The 9,126-nt window shown below is 58.5% G+C and overlaps 1 protein-coding gene across 2 annotated transcripts; it reads right to left on the reverse strand.

Annotated features, from left to right (window-relative positions):
• Positions 1-97: 97 nt before the first annotated feature.
• Positions 98-6,816, reverse strand: KPTN (kaptin, actin binding protein). Of its 2 annotated transcripts, none has more exons than XM_045845366.1 (12): positions 6,487-6,816; positions 6,054-6,136; positions 5,850-5,934; positions 5,709-5,763; positions 4,250-4,325; positions 4,080-4,153; positions 3,735-3,844; positions 3,575-3,652; positions 2,911-2,986; positions 2,082-2,217; positions 1,798-1,986; positions 98-1,046 (listed from the first exon to the last, which is right to left on the reverse strand). In XM_045845366.1, exons 1-12 carry the CDS (start codon positions 6,707-6,709, stop codon positions 918-920), a joined length of 1,314 nt encoding a protein of 437 aa, XP_045701322.1. In that variant the 5' UTR covers positions 6,710-6,816; the 3' UTR covers positions 98-917. The 2 variants fall into 2 exon arrangements, 1 of the variants encoding a protein (XP_045701322.1); XR_006786471.1 differs by having other exon boundaries at positions 909-1,046; positions 1,153-1,986.
• Between the last annotated feature and the right edge of the window lie 2,310 nt (positions 6,817-9,126).

Below are 9,126 nucleotides of genomic sequence, written 5' to 3' on the forward strand. Positions count from 1 at the left end.
AACTGGGGTCTAACCACAGTATTTTTTTTAAAGATTGCATTTATTTTTAGAGAGAGGGAAAGGAAGGGAGAAAGAGAAACATCAATGCATGGTTGCCTCTCACACACCCCCTACTGGGTTGCATATGCCCGCAACCCAGGCACATGCCCTAACTGGGAATTGAACCGGCAACCCTTTGGTTCACAAGCCGTGCTCAATCCACTGAGCCACACCAGCCCAGGCAAACCATAGTGATCCTGATGGGGGGGTCTGACCTCAGCCTTCTTCACAAGGGTCTAGCCTCAGATGCTCTGCCTCCCCACAGTAGTCCTTTGCACCCCCATCCTTTCCTCTGAGGCTCAATTTCCTCATCTTCCTACTGGGACCTCATCTCAAATCCAGAGCTTCCTTCCGGCCGGGGTTCCACCTCAGGCCCTTCCTTCAGTCCAGTCATCTCCACAGGGGCTGAACGCCCGCCCTTCTCCTGGGGCTCGGCTCGTGTCTTCCCTCCGAGGTCTGCGCTGCGGTCTCTCCTCAGTCCTGCCTCTGGGTCTCCCACACCCCGCCCCCCGCCCCTCCATTCTTCTGGGCGCAGCGGGCACCCAACCCAGGGTGCCGGGCTCTCGTCCAGCGCTCGCTGAACGGAAGGATGAAGATGGTGGAGAGGCCGGTTCCTTTGGGCATGTAAATCATCGCTGGCTGGCCAGTTCTCACCTTGGGCGCAAGAGGGGTTGGGTGAGCCCATCCCATTTTCCCATGGGGACACTGAGGCCCAGGGAAGTGTCAGGTGAGGTCACAGGGCAGCCTGGGGCAGAGCCACAGCAGGGACTCCCAGCTCCGGCTCCCTGGGGGCCTGGGCAGGCCACTCCCTCCTTCGGGATTCCCGGCTCCAGGAAGGGCTGCAGGTGGGCGCCCAACACAGGGCAGTGGGCGGGTGCTCAGGACGCCGATGTTGCAGCAGGCCCTGGGCCCAGCCTATCACCCGGCCTCCGTGGCTGACGTCCGCTCTGCTCCACTCGGCGGCGAAGCCTCGCCAGGACCAGTTCCGAGGCCTGGATCAGGCTGTGCTGTGGGAACAGGGAGGAGGAGGGCGGGGCTGAGAGCTGCAGGGGTGCGGGTCAGACCACCCCAAAGGCGGGTCAGACCACCCCAAAGGCGGCCCGGAGAGCACACCTCAGTGTCCGGGGTGGGAGGGGGTCTCTCTCTGGCCAGGTGGAGGTCAGACCCAGGGGGACAGCCTTGCGTGAATTTCCGGTGGGAGGAGCAGAGCCCCGACCCCCGTGGACGGGCCTGAGGCAGACCTCCGTGGGAGGGGTGGGACGGATCCAGGAGTGAGAGAGAGCTCGTATTCCGTGGGAGGGGGCCTCAGGGGTGGGGGCGGCCACGGGGAGGAGGTCAGAGGTCAGACCACAGAGGTGGAGGTGGAAGGGCAATGGAGGGTCCGAGCTGGATGTGAGGTGGTGGCGGGGCAAGGGCAGCCAGGCCATCCCGGGAGGGTCAGAGGGAGACAGGCGTGAGGGACGGAGGACAAAAGCTAGAGAGGCCGAGGGGCACTGGGGGTGGCAGAGGCGGCCGCACCAGACTCCCCCTCACCCCCAGCCAAGAGTGCCCTGGCTGCCCCTTCTCCCAGGAGCTGCCCTTGGCCAACGGAAGTACCGCCTAGATAGAGATGACTGCCCCCCACAGGGCCAACCCCTGTGCCTGAAGGTGGGGACCCCCTCCCCCCGCCGGCCCTGAAGAACACGCCCTCGGTCAAGCAGGTGTGCAAACACCCTGTCTGGCTCTGCCCCGAGGGGCCCGACCCAGGGCCCCGGCCACCTGCAGGATGTGCACGCCCTTCAGCGAGACCACGGCGAGCTCCCGCAGCCCGTCCCCGGTCAGGTCAGCGTGGGCCAGGGCCAGCAGCGGGCTGGGGAAGCTCCTCCGCCACAGGAGGCGGAACCCAGGCTCGGCCTCGGCTGCGGCAAGTCCGTGCTCGGGGCTGCAGTACTTGTAACAGAGCAGCTCCTGTGTGGGGGTGGGGAGAGGGGGGCTGAGGTCACATGGGGCAAGCGGGGCAGTGGAGGGGTCAGGCAGCTGTTGGCCCCGCCCTCGGGTCCCACCTGTCCGTAGGTGGCCACCAGGACTTCTGGCTGCCCATCCAGGTCGATATCGGTGACCAGGCCACAGAGGATGCTGTCAAACTGGTCACTGCCAGGCAGGAGAAGCTGGTCCTCAAGGCCCCGGGTCAGCAGGTCCCTGGGGGTCCCCACCGCAAGGGGAGGCTGAGGTCAGGCCACTCTGCTTGGAAAGTCTAGACAAACGGTTACCCGTGGACCCCGGACCCTCAGCCCCAACCTGGCCACCTTCATCTCCATCGCGGGGCATGCACCCTCTGCTCCGAGCGTCCCCACCTGCCACTCCCTGTGAGGAGCCCACACTGGCCCCCGGAGGCGGGCCGTTTCACTCCCAGATGGAAACCTCTGTGGTTCCCTTGGGGATCTAGACACCCATACTGCCCCTGTGGAGCCCACAGAGCTTGGTCCCCACAGGGACACCCTCGCTGTCCACCGGGTTGCCCCAGCCGCCTCGCGCCGGCTCACCAGAGCCGAGGGATTTCAGAAGCCCGCACCCGCTGCGGTGGGGTGTTTACACCGTGGGAACGGGCGAGTGCTACAGATCAAGCCTTTCTCACCGAGAGGCGGCGGCGGCAGCACATCTGGCAGCACGCCTTGGCCCCTCCTCCAGGCAGAGTGGACATCACGGCGCCTGTTCCACACGCCCGCTCCGAGCTCTAGCCTCAAACACTGGCACCCGTCCCTGAACACGTGTACCTGCCCGGCCCTGAACAACCTCACCCGGGGCTTTCTGCCGAGAGGGCCAAGGGCAGACCACAAGGCAGAGGCCTGAGGTTGGATGGCCCCTACAGCCCCTGCGGGCCTGGCCCCTCACCGGTACACCACGGCCGGCTCCAGCATGCCGGCCACAAGCACGCTGTACTCCTCCCGCGGCGGCCCGTCCTGGGTCTCTGCGGAAAGCACACGAATCGGGGGCAGGTTCCAGGCTCCTCCTCAGAGCTCACTCCCCGCAGTGAGTGACCTAGGCTGGACCTATGTGCTCTAGATGGGGGTCAGAGGTCAGACCACGGGAGAGCAACGGGTCGGATACCAGGAGGGGGAGGAGCAGGTGTTAGGGGACGGCAGAGACGGTCCAAGGTCACGACAGCAGAGGCCACAAAGGTGGATGATGGCGGGCAGGTCCAAGGTTAGACCAGAGTCGGAAGGACAGTGGGAGGAGGAAGAATAAACAGCAGCTTGGGGGACAGAAGGGGTCAGGGGAGACCGCGGGTGGCGGGACAGTGCGAGTCCTCGGGAGGAGCCGGGTTAGAGTGCAGCAGGAGGCAGAGCGAGGGCGGGGAGGGGGGCAGAGAGTCAGGGAGTGAGGGGTGAAGGTCCGCCACGGGTCTCGGGAGCCACAGTCTGAGGGAGTGGAGCAGAGGGCCAGGGGCAGGGACTCGCTGCGGCTCCGTGGGAGGGACAAAGGGCAGGTGGCAGGCTAGGCACAAATGGGTGAGGAGATCCGAGCCCGCAGAGCTGCCCGCACGTCCGGAGCTCACCCTTGGGGGCCGAGAGGCTGAACACGATGACTCGGGAGATGGGGCCATCCTGCAGGACCGTCCACGTCTGCAACACCTCTGCGTGGGGGGCGAGCACTCAGGGCCCGCCCAGCCTCAGCCACCTGGCCCAGCCCTGCACCGGCCCCAGGCCCCGCCTCACCTCGGCTCCGCTGGTCCACGTGGGCCACGCGGACGTAACCACTCTGACAGCCGAGCGCGGAGAGTCGCCGGGTCGTGCCCGGGAGGTTGTGGACGTCAAGCCAGAGGACACTGGTGGGTGAGCGGGTGGAGAGAGGGGCCGCAGGCTGTCGCCGGGTCCCAGCCCCACGTCCCGCCTCCCCAGGAGCAGCCAGCCCCACCCGGTAGCCCTGGGACCCCGCTGCCGCCTGATCTCTCCACAGTGCTCCCCACCACCCACTTTCTCCAGGGGTCGGTTCCCAGCACCTGACTGCTTGGGGGTCGCTGGTCCCCGGCCCCGTCTGGCCACTTTCGGGGGCTCTCCTACCTACTGGTCAGGTCCGTGAGCTCTGGGAAGAGGTTTTCCACGGATTGTTCCTCAAACTGATGTAGCCCCTCGTTCTGGGGAAACCGAGACCCGACCCCCAGCTGGAGTCAGTGGCCAGTCCACGAGGGCCACAGGAGGGCTGTGCCCACCACGCCTTCCCCCTGCCTCACCTCCTTGTAGAGATGAATGGCCGGGTCGTTCCCGCTCAGGAGAAACACGGTCTCCAGCTGATCCCCGACCTGGACCCTGAAAGCAGAGAATTCTAGGACCCCATGGTGGCAGAGCCTAAGTGTGGCTGAGTATGTGTGTAACACCCTCTTGCAAAAACCCCTGCCTGCAAGAACCCTGACATCCTGGGATCTATCCGGCCACTGGACCCATCCAGGGCGAGAGCCTCAGGATGCAGAACTGCACAGCAGGTTCGCAGGCCAGCACCTTCAGCTTCAAGAGCCCTCATCTGCTAGCACCTGCATTCCGCCGTGATTCAGGAATGGCACACAGAGCTGTAGAAGGGGGCACAGAAGCCCAGGACACAAGAACCTCCTTATCTAGAACTCTAGTGCTCTAGTTCTGTTATCTGCCTCCTTTAAAATACCAGAACTTTTAGCCCTGGCTGGGGTGGCTCAGTGGATTGAGCGGCGGCCTGAGAACCAAAGGGTCACCAGTTCAAATCCCAGTCAGGGCACATGCCTGGGTTGTGGGCCAGGTCCCCAGTGGGGGTGTGTGAGAGGCAACCACACATTGGTGTTTCTCTCATCTTTCTCTCCCTCTCTTCTCCTCTCTAAAAATAAATAAATAAAATCTTAAAAAAAACACAAAAAACAAAACACCAGAACTTTTAGAAACCGCCACCAAGGATATTCTGACTCAGAATAGTAGAACATCCAAATGCTAGAATCCAGAACATCAGTGTCTAGAACTCTCACCTGCTAGGATAGGGGTTGGCAAACTAACCCCACAGGCCAAATCCAAACCAGCATGTTTTTATAAATAAAGTTTTATTGAAATGCAGCAATCCCCATTCATTTAAGGTCAATGGCTGCCTTCTTGCTACAGTGGCAGAGTAGTAGTTGTGACAGACACGGGTCCTGAAAAGCCTCACATTTACCCTCTGGGCCTTTACAGAGAAAGTTTGCCAACACCTGTGCCAGACCGCTGGAATTCCAGGATGGAACTCAGAGCTCTGGAATGGAACTCTCATACTCATGGATTCTAGAACCTCAGTGTTCTGGATGTTCTGTATTGTAGCGCCTTAAAATATGACAATGCTAGAACTTTATCATGACAGAAAGTAAGAATTATCAAATGGCAGAACATTCAGATCTTGGGATCTGAGAGCTCGCAACTCTAGAAAACAGCATTTCTGGTTCTTGGAACACACAAATCCAGAACACGTGAACCTGAGAATTCAAGATGTTTAGAACGCAGGTGCTCAATTAACTCTCGGATTATCTAGTTAGGCAGTAACAAAACGGTAGCCCATCAGTCAAGTCTGGTCCACGCACACCTTCAATGCACGGGGCTCTGGAAAAACGAAACTAGAATCTGAGGGTTTGCGGTCCAGTTGGCTGCAGCCCCTCCCCCGCAGGTACGCACGCTCCCTATTGTTTCACGCCTGCGCTCACTTACTCTGCGTGGCACAGCTGGAAAGGGGTGAACTGAAGCTCCAGGTTCAGGCAGCTCTCTGCAGGGAAGCACAAGCAGATGGGCGCGAGCTGACTGGCGCCCCTCCCACCTTTTCCACGCCTCCTTCCCTCAGGCCACACTTACGGGCAATGGAGTCCAGATTGTACTCAGAACCAGGCTCGTAGTCACAGTAAATGTTAAGGAAGGGGCTGGCTTTGTCCCCTGAATCCTGGGGAACGAAACTGGCCTCAGGGGAGAGCAGAGGTGGCAGGAGGGACTGGGTCAGACTCAGTAGACTCCACCCCATGTGTGAGGAGGGACCAGGTAGGGGAAGGAGATTCTGTGTACCTTGATAAACGTGATCCCCACTACCAGGCCCCGCTTTGGGGGCGACTTGTTGAAGGTGTCGATGGAGACAATCTCAGCATCCACTGGGAGGGGAAAGTTCAAAGTTCAAGTTTCTGGCAGACTTAGAACCACAATACTCCCATCACTGTGACCCCTGACCTTTGAGGCTTAGTAACTTTTAACCATTAACAATTACCATGACTTCTGAATTCCAGAGAGTTCTGATTACCATCACCGTGGTAGGAGGGATCCTAAACCTAACCACTTCCAGGCCCCTAACATCCCTGCGCTCTGACCCCAAAGCCTCCTGATTACCATCTTCAACCCCCTTCAGTCACCCTGGTCCCATTTGCCCATCATTGTGGCTCAGACACAGCCTCAGAAGCGTTCTCAACACCACCTTCCCGGCCCCCGACACCATAGCGCCACGCACCGGGTATGTAATTGAACTGCAGCTCCTTGGCCACCGGCCGGATTTTCTGTCGGAGATCTTGGTAGCGGAAACCCAGAACCTTGCCTTTAAGGGTGGCGGCCAGCAGCTCTCCGCGCCCGCCTGCGCCGCCCGCCAGCCCGTACACGTTGCTCTGCGACGAGAAGCGCGTGAAGCTATCCTCGCGCAGCGGGCAAGGCTCAGCGGCCACGGCCGCCTCTCCCATCACGCACCTTAATCACTCACCCCTGCAGAGCCCGCCGCTATCCTCCCCACCCCGCCCACCGCTTCCGAAGCGACCTGGACCTCGCGGAGCCCACTTGGTCACGCAGCCTGACGACGTACGGAAGCTGCCGTCGCTGCCCTTTACCAAGATGGCCGCCAGCCGGGCTTCCCCCGGGACTGCCCCAACGCGCCTGCGCGCTGTGTGGATTACCGCCACCACAAAGCTGATCGATGGTGTCAGGAACTGCTCAAGCCCTCCCCATCTATCAATTTACTTAAAAGTCACAAGCAGGCCGAGGTAGTTACCATATTTTATAGATGAAGGAATTGAGGCACAGAGAAATAAGTAACTTGTCTAAGATCGCACACCTTGTAAGAAACAGTAGTAAAACCCAAACAAGATAGCTTCATAGTTTAGTCACATCTCTTTAAAAATGGTGAAATGCATTCTTCTTACCCCAAGGGGAATCTAGCCCTCTGTCCTAACAGATACCCTCCTCCTTATTGAGTGGCTTTTTCACGTTGGCCCTGATTATCCCATTGAATTCTCATAACCACCTTGTGCTTAGGGCGCATTGGTTTATCCAGCATTTCTGGGGCACTTACTATGTACCTTCTCAAACTCCGATAACCCTTGCAACGTCCCTGCAGAGGCTTATTTGCCCAATTTATAGAGGATGAAATGGAGGCTCAGGGAGAGTTAAGTCCCTTGACAGGCTGGAGAGTGGTGGACAGAATGCTAACCAGGTGTTTCTAACTCCCCGACTTCAGACGTTCCTGTTTTGTCCTTAGAATGGCATCTGGGGCATGGGGACTCTACCCCTGTATGTTGTTTCTGGTGTTGGCCGACTGTTCTGTCACCTCTGCCTCCCACCATGCAGAAAGCAGGCACACACAGCTTCCAAGACCTGTGACGGCAGTGAAATCCCCAGCACCTGGATTACAATGCCTGACACAAAGCATGCATTCAATAAATGTGTGTTAAAAATTCAAACTATGGGGCAGGCCTTTTGCCAGACACTGTTACATAAGAGACATAAAAGGAAGGTTCTCCAAGGCAGATTAGACGCAGAGGGTGAACAAGAGTGTGTCCATTCTAGAGTTCTGCATGTGGGGAGTGAGAACTCCTTGAGGGCAGGGTCCGAGGTAACCTCTCAGCTACATTCACTCAGTATTTGCCGAGGGAGTGGATCAATTACAGGTTGAAAAGAACTGTCCTGTTCAGTGGTCTCTACCCCTAGCTGCACATTTGAATCACTTGTGGAACTTTCAGGAGACACACAAACCCACCCCCCAAAGGGTGGGGAACCTCACCAAACCAGTTTATCGGTGCAACACACGCTTGAATACTTTGAAATATTTACTTATTGATTTGTGAGAAACATGGGTTTGTTGTGTCACTCATGTCTTCATAGTTTGATTCTTGTTACCTGCCCTGACTAGGGATCAAACCCACAACCTTGGCGTATGGGGACGGTGCTCTAACAAACTGAGCTACCTGGCCAGGGCCAAACTTGAGTCCTTTTAATGATTTCAAGCACAGCCAAGATTGAGAATTATTTTCAGTCACAAATGACAGAAATAGATTTTTGAAAAGATTTTATTTATTTTTAGAGAGGAGAAGGGAGGGAGAGGGAAACATCAATGTGTGGTTACCTCTTGAGCGCCCCCTACTGGGGACCTGGCCTGCAACCCAGGCATGTGCCCTGACTGGGAATCAAACTAGTGACCCTTTGGTTCATAGCCCACACTCAATCCACTGAGCTACACCAGCCAGCGCAGAAATAGATTCTTAAACCATTGTTCAGCCTGTGCCTGTGATAGACATCAGTAATCAACCTCAGGTCTCAGATCTTAGCTGAGCTGGAGGCAGCCATTATCAATCTATGGAGTCGTGGGAGCAGAAGGGGAGGGTGTCCCACAGACCACCCCGACACGGTGAACCTCTCTTGAACTCCATCCCGGCTCTAGGCGGGAGCACTGTCTGAGGAGCCCACCCTGGTTTCCAGGCAGCGCCCCCTCTGCCCTGCTCACCTGCCTCCTCCCACTGTCCCCACCTGGACGTGGGAGCACACACACATCGGATGGTTCACTTGACTTACAGGCCCACACGGTGGAGTGCGCAGGTGGGTGGCCCTTGCCCACTTTTCCAGGGCAAAGGAATTCTGTCATCTCCTCTCCCACACCCCATACCCACTTGGTCCGCTACTCTGCCACCAAAGCTGCTTCTCCCCCAGCCGTGACACACGGAACGAGTGCACCGGGGCACTGTGGGCGTGGGTGAGGCTGGGAGACTCGGAGGGCCTCTCCCGCCCCATCCCCCAGCTGCTGCACCCATCCCATGCCCAGGCGAGGAAGCCAAGGCACACAGGTGAAGACACCTACCCCCTCCCACACAGTGTGGCCAGAGCCCGGTGG

Source organism: Phyllostomus hastatus, unplaced genomic scaffold, assembly GCF_019186645.2.
Source record: "Phyllostomus hastatus isolate PE091 unplaced genomic scaffold, TTU_PhHast_1.1 phas_contig_468, whole genome shotgun sequence".
NCBI classification, from domain to species: Eukaryota; Metazoa; Chordata; class Mammalia; order Chiroptera; family Phyllostomidae; genus Phyllostomus; species Phyllostomus hastatus.